Source organism: Salmo salar, chromosome ssa13, assembly GCF_905237065.1.
Source record: "Salmo salar chromosome ssa13, Ssal_v3.1, whole genome shotgun sequence".
NCBI classification, from domain to species: domain Eukaryota; kingdom Metazoa; phylum Chordata; class Actinopteri; order Salmoniformes; family Salmonidae; genus Salmo; species Salmo salar.
In genome coordinates this window covers 109,640,596-109,662,938 of record NC_059454.1, presented here as the reverse complement: position 1 = coordinate 109,662,938, position 22,343 = coordinate 109,640,596, and the positions used below count along the sequence as shown (strand labels likewise).

Genomic DNA, 22,343 nt, shown 5'->3' with positions numbered 1-22,343 from the left:
GGCATCCTTGATGAGAACCTGTTTCAGAGTGCAAATGACCTTAGACTGGGGTGAAGATCTAAGTTCCAATGGGACAATGACCCCAAGCATACTGCCAAAGCAATGCTGGAATGGCTTCAAAACAAGAATGTGAAAGTCTTTGAGCGGCCCAGCCAAAGCCCAGACTTTAATCCCATTGAAAATCTGTGGAAAAATTGAAAGATTGCTGTTCACCGCCGCTGCAATCTGCAAGGAAAAATGGGAGAAAATCCACAAATCCAGATGTGCAAAGCTGATACAGACATACCCAAGATGATTTAAATCTGTAATCACAGCCAAAGTATTGACTCAGGTGGTAAATATAAAGGTCCAGTCCATTAAAAAAAGTGGTGGCCCGTAACACCTCACTGTCGTGATGCCACAATTCTAGCAAAATGCATTGCGCATAGAATTAAAAAGGTATTGTCAGATATTATTCATCTTAATCAGACAGGTTTTTTACATGGATGATACATTGGAGATAATATAAGACAAGTACTGGAAACAATAGAACACTATGAAATATCTGGTAAATCAGGCCTGGTTTTCATAGCTGACTTTGAAAAGGCCTTTGATAAAATACGACTGGAATTTATATATAAATGCCTGGAATATTTCAATTTTGGAGAATCTCTTATACAATGGGTTAAAGTTATGTAAAATAGTAAATAATGGTTACTTCTCAGAAAGTTTTAAACTGTCAAGAGGAGTAAAACAAGGTTGTCCATAGTCGGCATATCTATTTATTATGGCCAACGAAATGTTAGCTATTGTTAGCTAAATCAGATCCAACAATAATGTCAAGGGGGTAGATATCAAGGGCTTAAAAACAAAGGTGTCATTGTACACTGATGAGGCATGTTTTCTTTCAAATCCACAATTTCAATCCCTCAACAGCCTCATAGAGGATCTAGATCATTTTTCTAACCTCTCTGGATTACAACCAAAGTATGATCAGTGTACTAAATTATGTATTGCATTACTAAAAAATTAAAATGTTACATGACTGTATATTTTTCCATATAAAAGGGTCTGATGTGGATATACTTGACATTCATGTCTCGAAATAAATAAATTATTCCACTCCAATACATTTTAATCGAAATTTAGCAAAATTAGATAAGATCTTGCTTCCATGGAAAGGAAAATACCTGTCTATTTGTGGAAAAAAAATCCCCCTGATTTTGTCAAATCCCACGTTACCCATTTACTTACGGCCTTGTCTACACCTAGTGACGTGTTATTTGAATTATATGAGCAAAACAAATCTGTTTTGTTTGGAAAGGTAGGCCAGATAAAATTAAACAGGCCTATTTATATAATGAATATGAATTCGGAGGGCAGAAATTATTAAATATTAAAGCATTAGACCTCTCACTAAAGGCTTCAGTCATACAAAAGTTATGCTTATATCCGAACTGGTTCTCGAACAGATTAGTAAGAATGTCTCACCCCATGTTCAAGAATGGCTTTTTTCCATTTATTCAGATTATAACCTCTCACTTTCGGTTATTTGAAAATCAAATAATCTCCAAAATATCACTATTTTTAAAACAAGCCATAGAAAGATGGTTGCAATTTCAGTTTAATCCATCAGAAAAGACAGAAGAAATATTACAACAAATATTATGGTTAAACTCAAATATACTAATTGACAATAAAAAAAACATTATTTTTGGAGGGGGGAAAATTCAGCAGGTATAATCATTGTAAATTATATCATAAATAGGACTGGTGGAGTTATGCCACACATGCAGCGAACAAAAATATATGGAAATGTCTGCTCTACCCAAAATTACAACCAACCAAAACGGAAGAGGCAAGTGGAATGGGGAGAAAGTAAGGAACTTTTCTGTCGGCCCAATATTAAAGACCAGAATTGGTTAAAGAAAATTGTGATAAATAAAAAAAGTATACCAGTTTCATTTAAGGACCGAAAAAGTCACAGCTATGCTATATAGATTGCAAAATAGTTCGGAAGAGATTTTCGATGAACCAATTCCATGGCTCATGATTTATGAACTGATAGACAAAATGATGCCAGAGTCAATGTTAATTTTTTAATTTAAATTATTGTTGTTGCAACCAATAGAATATAATGTATAAAGTGCATTCTGAATGTATTCAGATCCCTTCTCTTTTCCACATTTTGTTACAGACTTACACTAAAATCGATAAAACAAAGAAATGTCGTCATCAATCTACACACAATGCCCCATAATGCCAAAGAGAAAAGTTGTTTTTTTCTTTGCAAATGTATTCAAAATAACAGAAATACCTTATTTACATAAGTATTCAACACTTTTGCTATGAGACTCAAAATTGAGCTCAGGTGCATCCATTACATTGATCATTTTGAGATGTTTCTACAACTTGATTGGAGTGCACCTGTGGTAAATTCAATTGATTAGACATGATTTGGAAAGGCGCACCTGTCTATGTGACGAACGTCAAAAGAAGTAGACCAAGGTGCAGTGTGGAAAGTGCTCATATTTATATTTATTGTAACTCAGAACACTCAAACAAAATAACAAACCATGGAAAAACGAACGTCACGTTCTGCAGACTTACTGAGCTGTACAAAAACAAGATCCCACACAGAAGGAGGGAAAAAGGGCTGCCTAAGTATGGTTCCCAATCAGAGACAACGATAGACAGCTGCCTCTGATTAGGAACCATACTTGGCTCAACACAAAGAAATAGAAAACATAAAATGGCATAGAATGCCCACTCCACATCACACCCTGACCTAACCCAAAAAAGAGAAAATAAACGGCAATCTAAGGTCAGGGTGTGACAGTCTATATAAGGTCCCACAGTTGACAATACATGTCAGAGCAAAAACCAAGCCATGAGGTTGAAGGAATTGTCCGTAGAGCTCCGAGACAGGATTATGTACCAAAAAATGTCTTCAGTATCGAAGGTCCCCAAGAACACAGTGGCCTCCATCATTCTTAAATTGAAGAAGTTTGGAACCCCCAAGACTCTTCTTAGAGCTGGCTGCCCGGTCCAAACTGAGCAATCGGGGAGAAGGGCCTTGGTCAGGGAGGTGACCAAGAACCCGATGGTCACTCTGATAGAGCTCCAGAGTTTTTCTGTGGAGATGGGAGAACTTTCCAGAAGGACAACCATCTCTACAGCACTCTACCAATCAGGCCTTTATGGTAGAGTGGCCAGAAGGAAGCCACTCCTCAGTAATTAGCACATGACAGCCTGCTTGTAGTTTGTCAAAAAGCACCTAAAGGACTCTCAGAACATGAGAAACAAGATTATCTGGTCTGATGAAACCAAGATTGAACTCTTTGGCCTGAATGCCAAGCTTCACGTCTGGAGGAAACCTGGCACCATCCCTACGGTGAAGCATGGTGGTGGCAGCATCATGCTGTGGGGATGTTTTTCAGCAGCAGGGACTGGGAGACTAGTCAGGAGCAAAGTACAGAGAGATCATTGACGAAAACCTGCTTGAGAGCGCTCAGGACCTCAGACTGAGTTGAAAGTTCAACTTCCAACAGGACAACGACCCTAAGCACACAGCCAAGTCAATGCAGGAGTAGCTTCAGGATAAGTCTCTGAATGTCCTTGAGTGGCCCAGCCAGAGCCCGGACTTGAACCCGATCGAACATCTCTGGAGAGACCTGAAAATAGCTGTGCAGCGACGCTCCCTATCCAACCTGACAGAGCTTGAGAGCATCTGCAGGGAAGAATGGGAGAAACTCCCCAAATACAGGTGTGCCAAGCTTGTAGTGTCATACCCAAGAAGACTAGAGGCTGTAATCGCTGCCAGAGGTGCTTCAAAGTTCTGAGTAAAGGGTCTGAATACTTATATAACTGTCATATTTAAGTTTTGCTTTATCATTATCGTGTATTGTGTGTAGATTGATGAGGGGGGGAAAACAATGTAATACATTTTAGAATAAGGCTGTAATGTAACAAAATGTGGAAAAAGTCAAGGGGTCTGAATACTTTCCGAATGCACTCTATGGGGGATATAACCATCCCAGCTCTGCAGAATTTGCTGCATAGAGACAGAATCATTAGATCACTTGTCTTGGTACTGGCCATATGTAGCTTGTTTTTGGTCGCAGGTCCAGGAATGGCTGAAGAATATAAACATTGACCTAACTCTGCAGATAGCACTGCTGGGTGATTTGAAAAGTCAATTGATCAATAATATAATGATACTCTTAGCAAAAAAATGTAGATCTTGAATTAACAATCTGTAGAAACTATGAGAAATGGAAAGGTTTAGAACTTTTGTGAATCATCACAGCACATTTGAAAAATATATGGCAAATAGAACTGGATGGTGTTCAGAGATAGATGGGAGGGGTTGAGGGGAGCTGAAGGTTTGGGCTAATAACAACAAGATAACTAGTGTAAAATATACTGTGTCTGTAAAATGTATATAGTATGTATAAACTGGAAGAAGAAGCCTAAGTGTTATCAATTAGTTTACTCCAATTAGGTGAGGGGTGGTAGGGTTAGGGGAAAATAATGAAGGGAAATATATAACAAATATACAGTGGCAAGAAAAAAAATATGTGAACCCTTTGGAAATACCTGGATTTCAGCATAAATTTGTCCTGATCTTCATCTAGGTCACAACAATAGACAAACACAGTCTGCTTAAACTAATAACACACAAACAATTACACGTCTTCATGTCTTTATTGAACACACCATGTAAACATTCACAGTGCAGGGTGGGAAAAGTATGCGAACCGTTGGATTTAATAACTGGTTGACCCTCCTTTGGCAGCAATAACCTCAACCAAACATTTTCTGTGGATGCGGATCAGTCCTGCACAACGGTCAGGAGGAATTTTGGACCATTCCTCTTTACAACACTTTCAGTTCAGCAATATTCTTGGGATGTCTGGTGTTGAACCGCTCTCTTGAGGTCATGCCACATCATCTCAATCGGGTTGAGGTCAGGACTCTGACTGGACCACTCCAGAAGGCATATTTTCTTCTGTTGAAGCCATTATTTTCTTGATTTACTTCTGTGTTTTGGGTCGCTGTCCTGTTGCATCACCCAACTTCTGTTGAGCTTCCATTGGCAGACAGATAGCCTAACATTCTCCTGTAAAATGTCTTGAGAAACTTGGGAATTCATTTTTCTGTAAATGACAGCAAGCTGTCCAGGCCCTGAGGCAGCAAAGCAGCTCCAAACAATGATGCTCCCTCCACCATACTTTACAGTTGGGATGAGGTTTTGTTGTTGGTGTGCTGTGCCTTTTTTCTCCACACATAATGTGGTGTGTTCCTTCCAAACAACTCAACAGTAGTTTCATCTGTCCACAGAATATTTTGCCAGTAGCTCTGTGGAACATCCAGGTGCTCTTTTGCAAACTACAGACGTGCAGCAATGTTATTTTTGGACAGCGGTGGCTTCTTCCGTGGTGTCCTCCCATTAACACCATTCTTGTTTAATGTTTTACGTATTGTAGACTCATCAGAGAGTTAGCATGTTCCAGTGATTTCTGTAAGTCTTTAGCTGACACTCTATTGTATTCAATGTAGACAAGAAAAATACAATACTTTGTGTGTTATTAGTTTAAGCAGACTGTGTTTGTCTATTGTTGTGACTTAGATGAAGATAAGATCAAATTTGATGACAAATTTATGCAGAAATCCAGGTAATTCCAAAGAGTTCACATACTTTTTATTGCCACTGTATATGTATATAGCCATGTTATTACCTGGTACTCCCTGTATATAGCCATGTTATTACCTGGTACTCCCTGTATATAGCCATGTTATTACCTGGTACTCCCTGTATATAACCATGTTATTACCTGGTACTCCCTGTATATAGCCATGTTATTACCTGGTACTCCCTGTATATAGCCATGTTATTACCTGGTACTCCCTGTATATAGCCATGTTATTACCTGGTACTCCCTGTATATAGCCATGTTATTACCTCGTACTCCCTGTATATAACCATGTTATTACCTGGTACTCCCTGTATATAACCATGTTATTACCTGGTACTTCCTGTATATAACCATGTTATTACCTGGTACTCCCTGTATATAACCATGTTATTACCTGGTACTCCCTGTATATAGCCATGTTATTACCTGGTACTCCCTGTATATAGCCATGTTATTACCTGGTAGTCCCTGTATATAGCCATGTTATTACCTGGTACTCCCTGTATATAGCCATGTTATTACCTGGTACTTCCTGTATATAGCCATGTTATTACCTGGTACTCCCTGTATATAGCCATGTTATTACCTGGTACTCCCTGTATATAGCCATGTTATTACCTGGTACTCCCTGTATATAGCCATGTTATTACCTGGTACTTCCTGTATATAACCATGTTATTACCTGGTACTCCCTGTATATAACCATGTTATTACCTGGTACTTCCTGTATATAGCCATGTTATTACCTGGTACTCCCTGTATATAACCATGTTATTACCTGGTACTCCCTGTATATAACCATGTTATTACCTGGTAGTCCCTGTATATAGCCATGTTATTACCTGGTACTCCCTGTATATAGCCATGTTATTACCTGGTACTCCCTGTGTATAGCCATGTTATTACCTGGTACTCCCTGTATATAGCCATGTTATTACCTGGTACTCCCTGTATATAGCCATGTTATTACCTGGTACTCCCTGTATATAGCCATGTTATTACCTGGTAGTCCCTGTATATAACCATGTTATTACCTGGTACTCCGTGTGTATAGCCATGTTATTACCTGGTACTCCCTGTATATAACCATGTTATTACCTGGTACTCCCTGTATATAACCATGTTATTACCTGGTACTCCCTGTATATAACCATGTTATTACCTGGTAGTCCCTGTATATAGCCATGTTATTACATGGTACTCCCTGTATATAGCCGTGTTATTAGCTGGTACTTCCTGTATATAGCCATGTTATTACCTGGTACTCCCTGTATATAGCCATGTTATTACCTGGTACTCCCTGTATATAGCCATGTTATTACCTGGTACTCCCTGTATATAGCCATGTTATTACCTGGTACTCCCTGTATATAGCCATGTTATTACCTGGTACTTCCTGTATATAACCATGTTATTACCTGGTAGTCCCTGTATATAGCCATGTTATTACCTGGTACTCCCTGTATATAGCCATGTTATTACCTGGTACTTCCTGTATATAGCCATGTTATTACCTGGTAGTCCCTGTATATAGCCATGTTATTACCTGGTACTCCCTGTATATAGCCATGTTATTGTTATTTGTTATTCCATAGGGCTCTGGTCTAAAGTAGTACACTATATAGGGAATAGGGTTCCATAGGGCTCTGGTCTAAAGTAGTGCACTATATAGGGAATAGGGTTCCATAGGGCTCTGGTCTAAAGTAGTACACTATATAGGGAATAGGGTTCCATAGGGCTCTGGTCTAAAGTAGTACACTATATAGGGAATAGGGTTCCATAGGGCTCTGGTCTAAAGTAGTACACTATATAGGGAATAGGGTTCCATAGGGCTCTGGTCTAAAGTAGTGCACTATATAGGGAATAGGGTTCCATAGGGCTCTGGTCTAAAGTAGTGCACTATATAGGGAATAGGGTTCCATAGGGCTCTGGTCTAAAGTAGTGCACTATATAGGGAATAGGGTTCCATAGGGCTCTGGTCTAAAGTAGTGCACTATATATAGGGAATAGGGTTCCATAGGGCTCTGGTCTAAAGTAGTGCACTACGTAGGGAATAGGGTGCGATGGACTCACCTGAGAGAAGTTCAGTCCATTGAGCGGGTGACACTGCTCCTCCACCTTCTCCACGGCTCCTGTCCTCTTCCTCATCCTCTCTGCCTCCTGGGCCAGGTACAGATCCAACACCGGGACACCCCTCGTCTTGATGTCCGCCTCCGTCAACGAGTTCACCATCAACATCACCCAAACAGGCCTCTTCCTCTCCCAGTTCCCAGCTATTGCATTAAACAGGTAGTCAGCGTAGAGTCCTTTACCCCTCTGGTCAGGAGTCATCCACGACGGCATCATGAGCTTGACGTACTCCAAGTGCCTCTTGAGTCGTCTGTAGATGTCCCTGGGTAGAACATCCTGTAGGGTTCCCCCCTGGGGGAGGAGCTGGCAGCTGGTCAGGGCTGAGATGGTGTAGGGATCGGTCAAGTCCAGCTCCAAGTAAACCATGTTGCTCTCCTGGAAAGCCTTCTTGGAGTTCTCTGGGATAAAGTCCCAGACGCGCGTGTAAGGGACGTGGATCGTGCCGTAGAAGTAGGACGGAGGGTTACGTTTGATGGTCCACAGGAAAGAGTTCAGATCACTTTGCTACCGATGCGGAAAAGAGGAAAGAAGACATGAGTGAATCAGTAGTATTATTACCAGGCTATTAAAACCAAATTCATGTTTATTGGTCAACCCAAAACCTTATGTCCTTAATGAACATATACAGTCTGTCTGTCTGTCTGTCTGTCTGGACAAACAAACCATTTAATAGCTGGCTGGTCTAAAAACAGACTTGCAATAAACAACAATACCTACTAGTTATCATCCATTGCAAATAGACAGCGTGAACACGTAGCTATTTAAATTGACCCGAGTCTGTTGATTCTACGTGCGATAGGCTATGTGATGCTCGGTAATGGACTGATAATGTCTTATCAGCAGAACACTTCACAGCGCACTGGACTCACACAATAGACATCCGAAATGATCTGCGCTCTTAAGAGGATGTCGAAACTTTACAGGAAAACACTTAGACCTACTTTTTTTTTAGGTTCACACCTATTTGTGGATTAGGCTACACTCGCGGATGAATGAACTAGCCTAGAAACAACATATTTTGTAAATGAAAAGTGAATGGAAGGTAATAATCATTTAGACTAACATATTTTATAGGCTAAAACTGGACCGTGGACATTCAGATATTCAAATACCAGTTCCATTGGAAATGTAAAAAAAAATGATGAAAAAAAGCATAATTTACTAAGATGTTGGCTAAGACATGAATTATATTCAATTGGACGTGATATTAGGGGACTTACTTTCCTTTTGAGCTCGCAGTTAGAGGACTCCCGGAGGCTCCATTGGTCGGTTCCTTTCAGCAGCAGTATTAGGAACGCTTGAATAAATGTGACCCGAGAGACCAGCATCGTAACTCCCAACGTGCACGCTATTTTCACACCGTGTCGCAAGATGAAGCCACCCAAAAACTATTCTTTCCGGGGAAATTGCTTTAATTATTTTCCAAATTTCAGTTCCATGGAAATATTAAGTCAAACACGCCGACATATAGCCTATCTATCTTTCTGCCGCCGGAAGAACTCATGTTTGAGTGAAATTGCGTTCAATACTTTGAGTAATGTTTTTTTTTCTCCCCCCACTTGTGTGAAAGCATTGACGTTATTTTGTGTCTATGTCTTCATGCTGTTGTCTTGAATCTGACACTTTCCCTCTCCCTCATATTTGATAAGAAGGTGCCATGCATGGCACTTGATGGAAGACTATAACTTGCTCCGCGATAGCAGGCTAGGCTACAATCCTCAATGAGATAAAAAAATAAAAATATCTAATCTAACTTTCCAGTGTTTAATAGGCCACACTTAGAAGCGAACAGAATGTTCACAGTGAGTAAATTAGTATCCAAAGTGCACGCAAGCAACAGGTTCTAAACGAAAGTTGTGCGTCTTCAGGTTCCCCGGGAATGAGCGGTGGAAATTCCTCGCCTCAATGTTGTTACTACTCTCCGCTGTTATCTACTTCCAAACACAACAGGCACGCAGAAATAAATGATTTCACCGGTGCTGTACGGAATGCGGACGTAGCAACACTTTCTCCTGATTTGGTTGTCCAATTCCAAGCGCCATCAATCGTTCCCCAAATCCTCGAAGAAATCTTTCTCTATCGTGTCCTCCTTGTTTCCATAACTCCAGACTCCCCTCATTTCTCTCAGTGTTGCTGGAGTGTGTAAGCATCTCTATGTTAGGCTCATGCATGGGACACTACCTACCCCCCCCTGCCCCCACCCTCTTTCTCTCCCTCTCTCTCTCTCCACTCCTCCACCCCCCTCCCCACTGTGCAATAATCTGATTTCAACCCCCCCCCCACCTCCGCGGGTCGTGAGAGGAGTACACTCATTCACTTCAAAAGTATAATCCGACTATGGTCTGATCTCGTCCTGGGGACTTTATCAGGATTCGACAAGTTTCGGCTTTTCCAGAGCCCTCACAGCGGCAGGAGTGAGAGCGGTAGAGCCCTCACAGCGGCAGGAGTGAGAGCGGTAGAGCCCTCACAGCGGCAGGAGTGAGAGCGGTAGAGCCCTCACAGCGGCAGGAGTGAGAGCGGTAGACTACCAATTAATTAACACTAAGAATAGGGCAAGCAATCAAAGCAAACTTTATTAAGTCACAATGTTTAAATACGAATCAATAAGAAAAATACCACAACTTTTGTAATAGCAAATTGTATTACTAGTAGATTACTATTTAAAGGTTGTAATTACGGTACAATTTAATGAAAACATTTTCAAATATCACACACTTTTTCATTCTAATGGTAAGTCACTGATTGTCCTTTATTGAGCTTGTAATGGTCTGTGTTGACTATTAGCGGAGCAGCCATTGAGGAGAGCATGCGGGTGTTGGGTTTCCTGTAGTTCCATAATGTCCTGCTAATGTCCTTCAAACCATCAGCTATTACCATTAGAATACACCCGCCAAGGGCACCGTTGGCCTCGCATTCATTCGGGGTGGCAGGTAGCCTTGTGGTTAGAGTGTAGAGGCGGCAGGTAGCCTTGTGGTTAGAGTGTAGAGGAGGCAGGTAGCCTTGTGGTTAGAGTGTAGAGGTGGCAGGTAGCCTTGTGGTTAGAGTGTAGAGGTGGCAGGTAGCCTTGTGGTTAGAGTGTAGAGGCGGCAGGTAGCCTTGTGGTTAGAGTGTAGAGGCGGCAGGTAGCCTTGTGGTTAGAGTGTAGAGGTGGCAGGTTCTTGTGGTTAGAGTGTAGAGGTGGCAGGTAGCCTTGTGGTTAGAGAGTAGAGGCGGCAGGTAGCCTAGTGGTTAGAGAGAGGAGGCAGGTAGCCTAGTGGTTAGAGGTAGAGGAGGCAGGTAGACTAGTGGTTAGAGTGTAGAGGTGGCAGGTAGCCTTGTGGTTAGAGTGTAGAGGCGGCAGGTAGCCTTGTGGTTAGAGTGTTGGGCCAGTAACCGAAAGGTTGCAAGATCTAACACCCAGCCGACAAGGTGAAAATCTGTCGTTCTATCGCTGAACAAGGCAGTTAACCCACTGTTCCTCGGCTGTCATTGAAAATAATAATTTGTTCTTAGACCTAGTTAAATAAAAATCCTCCTGCCCTTAAATGCAACGCTTAATTAATAGCTTCTATGTTGAGAGACATCTGTTAATGAAAATATTGAGTAAAGACAGTTGTTTTGTTGGCAAATAAATCTGACACAACACTCATTGAAATCCATAGTCCTATAAGTCCTTATAGTCCTATAAATTGTTGTCTGGCAATAGTATTTGGAAATTTTTCATTGATTTAAACAAGCTTATTTCAACGTTTTGAATGTGTATAAAACGATGTAAATATGCGTTCTTTTAGTGATGAAATAAAATATGCACTATTTTTGGAAAATGCTATTTCTCATCAACTGAACTACTACAGGGTGGCCTGGGGTGAATTCCATTTCAATTCAGGAAGTACACTGAAATTCCAATTATCTTCAAAGTTTTTCAATTATGAATTTGTTTTACTTCCTGAATTGACTGGAATTTAAATGGAATTCACCCCAACCCTGACTGAAGGCCTAAATTAGTGATTATAATACCTACTTCTCCCTAACCATTACCCATAAAACCTGCAGGAGCACCATCTAGTGGCTGAAAACAGTATCTGAAAGAGATTCCCTTTCTTCCCAAGTGATTCTTACACCTGGAAATATGCCCTAAAGTTAACCTTGTTTTGTGATAAAGTAGATTAGTAGAGTATGATTTTTTTAAAGTCAAGACAGTTTTGCTAAGTTATGTCATATGTCAACAAAGCCTTGATATCTGTCATTGATTGGCTTCTTAATAGCTTCTACCACCAAGCCATAAGACTCCTGAACAGCTAGTCAAAGGGCTACCCAGAACCCCCTTTAACGCTGCTGCTACTCTCTGTTTATTATCTATGCATAGTTACTTTAACTCTTCCTACATGTACATATTACCTCAATTACCTAGACTAACCTATACACCTGCACATTGACTCTGTACTGGTACCCCCTGTATATAGCCTCCACATTGACTCTGTACCGTAACACCCTGTATATAGCCTCCACATTGACTCTGTACCATAACACCATGCATATAGTCTCCACATTGACTCTGTACTGGTACCCCCTGTATATAACCTCCACATTGACTCTGTACCGTAACACCCTGTATATAGCCTCCACATTGACTCTGTACCATAACACCCTGTATATAGCCTCCACATTGACTCTGTACCGGTACCCCCTGTATATAGCCTCCACATTGACTCTGTACCGGTACCCCCTGTATATAGCCTCCACATTGACTCTGTACTGTAACACCCTGTATATAGCCTCCACATTGACTCTGTACCGTAACACCCCTGTATATAGCCTCCACATTGACTCTGTACCGTACACCCCTGTATATAGCCTCCACATTGACTCTGTACCGGTACCCCCTGTATATAGCCTCCACATTGACTCTGTACCGTAACACCCCTGTATATAGCCTCCACATTGACTCTGTACCGGTACCCCCTGTATATAGCCTCCACATTGACTCTGTACCGTAACACCCCTGTATATAGCCTCCACATTGACTCTGTACCGGTACCCCCTGTATATAGCCTCCACATTGACTCTGTACCGTAACACCCTGTATATAGCCTCCACATTGACTCTGTACCGGTACCCCCTTTATAAAGCCTCCACATTGACTCTGTACCGTTACACCCCTGTATAAAGCCTCCACATTGACTCTGTACCGGTACCCCCTGTATATAGCCTCCACATTGACTCTGTACCGGTACCCCCCTGTATATAGCCTCCACATTGACTCTGTACCGTAATACCCTGTATATAGCCTCCACATTGACTCTGTACCGTAATACCCTGTATATAGCCTCCACATTGACTCTGTACTGGTACCCCCTGTATATAGCCTCCACATTGACTCTGTACCGTAATACCCTGTATATAGCCTCCACATTGACTCTGTACTGGTACCCCCTGTATATAGCCTCCACATTGACTCTGTACCGTAATCCCCTGTATAAAGCCTTGCTTGTTATTTTTTCTGCAGCTGTTTCATTATTTGTTACTATTATTTTAAATTTTTTGACTTATCTTTTTTTATTTTTATTAACACTTATTTTGATAATTTTGTTCTTAACTTCTTAAAGTATTGTTGGTTAAAGGCTTGTAAGTAAGCATTTCTCTGTAAGGTCTACAGCTGTTGTATTCAGCATTTCACTGTAAGGTCTACAGCTCTTGTATTCGGTGCATTTTTTGGGGGGGGATTTGATTTGATCAGATTATGTACCGATCAAACAGGCAACACAGCACTGGGACTGAATCCTGTTCTATTGATAGTAAAAACAAAAATGCATTGACACTTCGGAACCCAGAACTGGGGTGGCAGGTAGCCTAGTGGTTACCTGGTGGTTACCTGGTGGTTACCTGCCACCCCAGTTTCAATTGGACTAGTAACCGAAAGTAACCAAAAAGTTGCAAGATCGAATCCCTGAGCTGACAAAGTAAAAATCTGTTGTTCTTCCCCTGAATAAGGCTGTTAACCCACTGTTCCTAGGCCATTGTAAATAAGAATTTGTTCTTAATTAACTGACTTGCCTAATTAAATAAATGTTTTAAAATGAAAACTCCCTGGAAAAGAGTGGCAAGTGCTACTGAGGGGAGAATCCTGGCTAAATAAATAAACTACAATGAATGATACCATCAAACTAATAGGAAAGGTTTTTCATTATTTTATTCTATGTACTAATGTACTTGTTTCGGTCATAGATCATGCAACAACCACTCTCAATCCTGCAGGACTGGCACCTGCTCAAGTAGCAGCTCATTTCATTGTAGTTGCTGCTGCACTCATAGGTACGACCCTGGAAGTTCCTGTCCTCAGAGAAGGTCGGCAAATCAGATCATGACTCCCTACTCCTGCATCCAACCAGAAGCTCAAACAGGAAGTACCAGTTACTTGCTCTGTTGAGAAATGGTCACCAGAGTCAGAGATTATGCTACAGGACATTTTTTTTACATTTTAGTCATTTAGCAGACGCTCTTATCCAGAGCAACTTACAGTAATGAATACATTTCATACATTTTTTTTTTCTTCCATACTGGTCCCACGTGGGACTTGAACCCACAACCCTGGCATTGCAAACACCATGCTCTACCAACTGAGCCACACAGGATGTACTTTGCTAGCGCTATTTATAATATGTTTTGAGACTCCGCAGATAACATTGACGAGCTAATCACCTCGGCCACCGACTTCATAAGGAAATGCATTGGGCCACATTGTCCACAGTGAAGTTTCACTGCTTTCCTAATCAAAAGGTTGGCACAGAGGTTGGTGCTAAACTAATGGACAGGGCTACCACACACAGGTAGCTATCTCGGACAACTCTGAATATGTACCGCAGAGGTCATAGCGGGGACAATATAGGACAAAATAGGAATAAGGTGGAATTATGTTACACAGGTTCCGACGACCACCACATGTGGCTACAGTCCATTACGGATAACAAAGGAAGACCCAGCCGTGATCCGCCCAACAATGCCTCTCTACCAGACAAACTCAATGCATTTTATGCACGCTTCGACAACAACAACATCGTGCCGTGCTTGAGGGCCATCACCGACCCAGAGGGCTGGGTGATCTCGCTCTCCAAGGTCGACGTGAGTAAGGTCAACACTCGCAAGGCCGTGAGGCCAGGCGGTATTCCAGGGGGCGTTCTCAGAGCCTGACAGGCATTTTCACGGCCATTTTCAACCTCTCCTGGTTCCAGTCTGTAATCCCCATGATGACACCCATCATTTCCTGTTTCCCAAAAACACTGAGGCTTCCTGTCACAATGACTACCACCCTGTAGCACTCACATCTGTCATCATGAAGTGCTTTGAATGGCTGGTTATGGCACACATCATCTCCACCATCCTAGACACCCTAGACCCACTCCAATTTGCAAACCGCCCCAACAGATCCATAGATGACGCACTCTCTTATTGGACTTCACACTGCCCTCACCCACCTAGATAAGAGGAATACCTATGTTAGAATGCTGTTCATTGAGTACATCTCAGCGTTCAACAGCATTGTCACCTCCAAGCTCGTCACCAAGCTTAGAACCCTGGGACTGAACCACCTCCCTCTGCAACTGGATCCTGGACTTCCTGACGGGCCGCTCCCCAGGTGGTGAGGATAGGCAACGACACCTCCGCCACGATGATCCTAAACACGGGGGCCCCAACTGGGGTGTGTGCTTAGTCCCCTCTTGTACTTCCTGTTCACCCACGACTCCAAAAAAAACCATCATCAAGTTCTGACGACACGACGTTGGTAGGTCTGATCACCGATGAGACATCCTACAGGAAGGAAGTCAGAGGCCCTGGCTGTGTGGTGCTGGATCAACAACCTCGCGTTCAACGTCAGTAAGACCAAGGAGCTGATCGTGGACTACAGGAAACTGGAAGGGCGGGGAGCTGGAAGGGGGGGGTGCCCCCATCCACATCGACTGGGATGCAGAGGAGCAGGTCGGGAGCGTCAATGTTCCTCGGGGTCCAAATCACTAAGGATTTAAAATGGTCCAAACACACGAGCACATGTTTGACATGGGCCTCTCAAATCCTCAAAAGTTCTACAGTTGAGAGCACCGCTTGGTATGGTAATAGCACCGCTTGGTATGGTAATAGCACCGCCCTCGATCGCATGACGCTACAGATGGTGGTGCGGACAGCCCAGTACATCACTGGGGCCGAGTTCCATGCCATCCAGGACCTCTATACCAGGCGGGGTGAAAGGAAGGCCCGGAAAATCGTTAAAGACTCCAACCACCCAAGCCATAGACTATTCTCTCTGCTTCCACACAGCAAGCAGTACCTGTGCATCACGTCTGACACCAACAGGACCCTGAACAGCTTCTATCCCAACACCTTAAGACAGCTAAATAGCTAATTAAATTGCTAGCTAAATGGCTAACAAAATGTCTACACAGACTGAGTTGATCCTTGTATTTTATTTATATTTTTGCACTGTCTCTATGCTAACTGAAAGGTCCATACACACACACACACAGAGACACACAATGCTGCTGCTCTGTTTATCATATATCCTGATGCCTAGTCCCCTTCCCCCTATACATATGTACCTCCATCAGTCCAGTATCCCTGTCCCCTTCCCCCTATACATATCTACCTCCATCACTCCAGTATCCCTGTCCCCTTCCTCCTATACATATGTACCTCCATCACTCCAGTATCCCTGTCCCCTTCCCCGTATACATATCTACCTCCATCACTCCAGTATCCCTGTCTCCTTCCCCCTATACATATCTACCTCCATCACTCCAGTATCCCTGTCCCCTTACCCCTATACACATCTACCTCCATCACTCCAGTATCCCTGTCACCTTACCCCTATACATATCTACCTCCATCACTCCAGTATCCCTGTCCCCTTCCCCTATACATATCTACCTCCATCACTCCAGTATCCCTGTTCCCTTCCCCCTATACATATCTACCTCCATCACTCCAGTATCCCTGTCTCCTATACATATCTACCTCCATCACTCCAGTATCCCTGTCCCCTTCCCCTATACATATCTACCTCCATCACTCCAGTATCCCTGTCCCCTTCCCCCTATACATATCTACCTCCATCACTCCAGTATCCCTGTATCCTTCCCCCTATACATATCTACCTCCATCACTCCAGTATCCCTGTTTCCCCTATACATATCTACCTCCATCACTCCAGTATCCCTGTCTCCTTCCCCTATACATATCTACCTCCATCACTCCAGTATCCCTGTCTCCCCTATACATATCTACCTCCATCACTCCAGTATCCCTGTCTCCTTCCCCCTATACATATCTACCTCCATCACTCCAGTATCCCTGTCCCCTTCCCCCTATACATATCTACCTCCATCACTCCAGTATCCCCTTCCCCTATACATATCTACCTCCATCACTCCAGTATCCCTGTCCCCTATACATATCTACCTCCATCACTCCAGTATCCCTGTCCCCTTCCCCCTATACATATCTACCTCCATCACTCCAGTATCCCTGTCCCCTTCCCCCTATACATATCTACCTCCATCACTCCAGTATCCCTGTTCCCCTATACATATCTACCTCCATCACTCCAGTATCCCTGTCCCCTTCCCCCTATACATATCTACCTCCATCACTCCAGTATCCCTGTCCCCTTCCCCCTATACATATCTACCTCCATCACTCCAGTATCCCTGTCCCCTATACATATCTACCTCCATCACTCCAGTATCCCTGTCCCCTTCCCCCTATACATATCTACCTCCATCACTCCAGTATCCCTGTCCCCTTCCCCCTATACATATCTACCTCCATCACTCCAGTATCCCTGTCTCCTTCCCCCTATACATATCTACCTCCATCCCTCCAGTATCCCTGTCTCCTATACATATCTACCTCCATCCCTCCAGTATCCCTGTCCCCTATACATATCTACCTCTATCACTCCAGTATCCCTGTCCCCTATACATATCTACCTCCATCACTCCAGTATCCCTGTATCCTTCCCCCTATACATATCTACCTCCATCACTCCGGTATCCCTGTCCCCTATACATATCTACCTCCATCACTCCAGTATCCCTGTCTCCTATACATATCTACCTCCATCACTCCAGTATCCCTGTCTCCTATACATATCTACCTCCATCACTCCAGTATCCCTGTCTCCTTCCACCTATACATATCTACCTCCATCCCTCCAGTATCCCTGTCCCCTTCCCCCTATACATATCTACCTCCATCACTCCAGTATCCCTTCCCCCTATACATATCTACCTCCATCACTCCAGTATCCCTGTCCTTCCCCTATACATATCTACCTCCATCACTCCAGTATCCCTGTCCCCTTCCCCCTATACATATCTACCTCCATCACTCCAGTATCCCTGTCTCCTTCCCCCTATACATATCTACCTCCATCACTCCAGTATCCCTGTCCCCTATACATATCTACCTCCATCACTCCAGTATCCCTGTCCCCTTCCCCTATACATATCTACCTCCATCACTCCAGTATCCCTGTCCCCTTCCCCCTATACATATCTACCTCCATCACTCCAGTATCCCTGTCCCCTATACATATCTACCTCCATCACTCCAGTATCCCTGTCTCCTTCCCCCTATACATATCTACCTCCATCACTCCAGTATCCCTGTCCCCTTCCCCCTATACATATCTACCTCCATCACTCCAGTATCCCTGTCTCCTTCCCCCTATACATATCTACCTCCATCACTCCAGTATCCCTGTCTCCCCTATACATATCTACCTCCATCCCTCCAGTATCCCTGTCTCCCCTATACATATCTACCTCCATCACTCCAGTATCCCTGTCCCCTTCCCCCTATACATATCTACCTCCATCACTCCAGTATCCCTTCCTTCCCCCTATACATATCTACCTCCATCACTCCAGTATCCCTGTTTCCCCTATACATATCTACCTCCATCCCTCCAGTATCCCTGTCCCCTTCCCCCTATACATATCTACCTCCATCACTCCAGTATCCCTGTCCCCTATACATATCTACCTCCATCCCTCCAGTATCCCTGTCCCCCTATACATATCTACCTCCATCACTCCAGTATCCCTGTCCCCTATACATATCTACCTCCATCCCTCCAGTATCCCTGTCCCCTATACATATCTACCTCCATCCCTCCAGTATCCCTGTCCCCTATACATATCTACCTCCATCACTCCAGTATCCCTGTCCCCTATACATATCTACCTCCATCACTCCAGTATCCCTGTCTCCCCTATACATATCTACCTCCATCACTCCAGTATCCCTGTCCCCTATACATATCTACCTCCATCCCTCCAGTATCCCTGTCCCCTATACATATCTACCTCCATCCCTCCAGTATCCCTGATATGTTTATGAGGCTATACAGTGTTTGTTTACATTTATGTTGTTTCCAAACAACCATTACTCCATTGGAGTAAAACGAGTTTATATGTTGGGTTCTGATGGAGTACAACAGTTGAACTAAGTTCATTTATAAGTTACATTCTTCAAGAATCAATAGGTATATACACCATTCATTTATAAGTCCAAAAATGGATGTAGCAACTATGCATTCTGGTCAGTTACCACCACCAATAACTGTCTCAGCGGTACCTTATTGTAAAGTGTGACCGGGAATTCTTATTAGTATCTACGTACAAATTACGGTATCTGCTTTTTTTGTTGTTGTTGGTACTATTACGAAACCAGTCACCAGCCTACTGATTTTGCTACACTCATTATGTCTAGGAGTCCTAGTTACATGGTCTGTAACCTGACTAGTTATGTCTAGGGGTCTGCAGCCTAGCTACATGGTCTGGAACCTGATTGGATGTGTACAAAAATGTAGGAAGTAAGTGTGTACAACTAAATGTTGAATGTACTGTATGTACCCAGCAGACGGTGACCTTACCTTAAACAAAAGGCCAGCTCCTTCTTGACCTCTTGGTCAGCCAATCCAATCAGATTTTTTTTTCAGCTGGTGAGGAAACAAATATGTACATAAAAGGGAAAATACAAAGAGGCATGCCCAAACTAAATACTCAGAAGCAAACAATAGGCCTCATGGCCACCATACAAACCCAGCCACCTCACAGCTCTGCCAGCTGGGACACTCACTGTTCATCACCATAATTGGCAGCACCTTTCTCCTTATCAACCAGGCTCAGCACTTGGACAAGGTTTCTGCTGCCCCCTGGGGGAATGGAGTGTGGAGGTGGTAGTAAGCTGTAGTGTTGTCATACTCGTCGTAGTGAGTGGACCAAAAGGCAGCGGGTATGTATGCTCATCTTCTTTTATTGAAGAAAAACAAACCACTTATACTAAACAAACGACGAAAAACAGTCCTGTAAGGTTCACTGACAATACACGGAGACAACTACCCACAAAACCCATGGAAAAACACCCCTACTAAATAGGACCTTCAATTAGAGGCAACGAGGAACAGCTGCCTCCAATTGAAGGTCAACCCAAGAAACTTAAACATAGAAATAGACACACTGGAACAAACATAGAAATATACTAACATAGAACATAAACCAAAAACCCTGAAACACATAAAACAAACACCCCCTGCCACGCCCTCACCAAACTACAATAGCAAATAACCCCCTTTACTGGTCAGGACATGACAAGTGTGCTGTCTAAACTACCTAACCTATTCCTTAACAGTACTCTACTACTTACTTAATTTAACTAAGCTTCCTTAAAATGAAAAAATAAATTATAATAATATATGGTATGATAATAAAAACTATATAAAATGAAATTAGTATCTACTGTACACTGTAAATACCACAAGTAGTTAAATAAAGGTTAAATAAAAATAATTAAAAATAAAAAGTATAAATACAAAATGTATTTATACTTTAAAAATACAAAGTATCCTTTGTTTGTTGCTGTTTGGTTGGTTTTGGCATCCTGGCATCCTTTTCACCCACAACCACACACGTTATGGTCCCTTACATGGTAGTCCTGCTCCTGCCATGTTTAGGTTTTCAGTGTGATTTCCACTGTAGTTAAAGGGAAAAGCAAACGCTAGGCTTTAGAATGCCAGCAAACAGTAACTATACAGTTCATTCAGAAAGTATTCAGACCCATTGACTTTTCCCACATTTTGTTACGTTTCAGCCTTATTCTAAAATGGATTCATTTGTTTTTCCCACCATCAATCTACACACAATACCCCATAATGACATCACAATACCCCATAATGACATCACAATACCCCATAATGACATCACAATACCCCATAATGACATCACAATACCCCATAATGACAATGCAAAAACAGGTATTTCGACATTTAAAGAAATAGAAAACTGAAATTTACATAATTATTCAGGCCCTTTACTCAGTTGAAGCACCATTGGCAGCAATTAGAGCCTTGAATTAACATTTCAGTCATTTAGCAGACAATCTTATCCACAGCGACTTACAGTAGTGAACGCATACATTTCATTCACTTTTTTTTGTACTGGCCCCCCATGGGAATCAAACCCACAACCCTGGCGTTGCAAACACCATGCTCTACCAACTGAGCCACAGGGAGCCTTCTTGGGTATGACGCTACAAGCTTAGCACACCTGTATTTGGGGAGTTTCTCCCATTCTTCTCTGCAGATCCTCTCAAGCTCTGCCTACATAAAGCTGTCCCAACAGCATAGTCACAACACCTTACCACTTCTACACCTGGTTATCAGCGGAGCCTTGTCTGGCAGCGAAGTAGTTCATTCATCCTCATTTACTGCCTTTCAAAAAAACATAGCTGATATGGCTGACTTACTTAAACAAATGTGGTTTTTCTACTGACAATTGAGATGCACAAACTATGGCATAAGGGGACAACGAGCCGATAAGAGGGAATTCATAATTATGATTAAGACGTTAATGAGCGAGCTGGGACCGAGGTAGTCAATCAAATTATTTTCTCAGCACTTTAGAAATTGACAGCGACAGAATTCAGAACATGGGCCGTTCTTACAGTATTCTCCCTGTACACCAAGTCAGAAATGTAGGATTAATAAAGGCAGCATATAAGCAGACAATGAAAGCTCTTTCAATATTTGATGATTACATTTCTCTAAAACAGGCTACATGTGCTACATGTGCACCACCAAGTCAGAACAGTAGGTTAAGTTATGAGGGGAAAGGGGACCAAATTATTAGGGTGAGGCACATGGGCTACTAACAGCTTACTACACAACATACAGTTAGTATTACTTTCTTAGCTACAGTATACAGTATACATACAGTACCAGTCAAAAGTTTGGACACACCTACTCATTCAAGGGTTTTTCTTTATTTTCATTATTTTGTACATTGTAGCATAATAGTGAAGGATTCCAAACTATTAAATAACACCTATGGAATCATGTAGTAACCAAAAAAAAGTGTTAAACAAATATAAATATATTTTATATTTGAGATTCTTCAAAGTAGGCATCGCCCTGGCATATTACATCATTTATGCAGCAGCATACAAGACATTTTGTTGGACTCACCATTGTTGTGTTGTGCTCACTTGAACAGGATGGTAGGGTTG

The 22,343-nt window shown here is 42.5% G+C and overlaps 1 protein-coding gene across 2 annotated transcripts in view; it reads right to left on the bottom strand.

Moving 5' to 3' along the window:
• The window catches only part of LOC106568549 (metalloprotease TIKI1), a 150,216-nt gene extending 140,242 nt beyond the window's left edge, over window positions 1-9,974 (bottom strand). For both annotated transcript variants that reach the window (XM_045692665.1, XM_045692666.1), the window contains exons 1-2: window positions 9,029-9,974; window positions 7,752-8,312 (exon numbers count right to left, since the gene is read on the bottom strand). In XM_045692665.1, coding sequence (XP_045548621.1) covers window positions 7,752-8,312; window positions 9,029-9,136 — 669 coding nt within the window. In that variant the 5' untranslated portion in view covers window positions 9,137-9,974. The remainder of the gene's footprint in view (window positions 1-7,751; window positions 8,313-9,028) is intronic.
• Window positions 9,975-22,343: the final 12,369 nt, after the last annotated feature.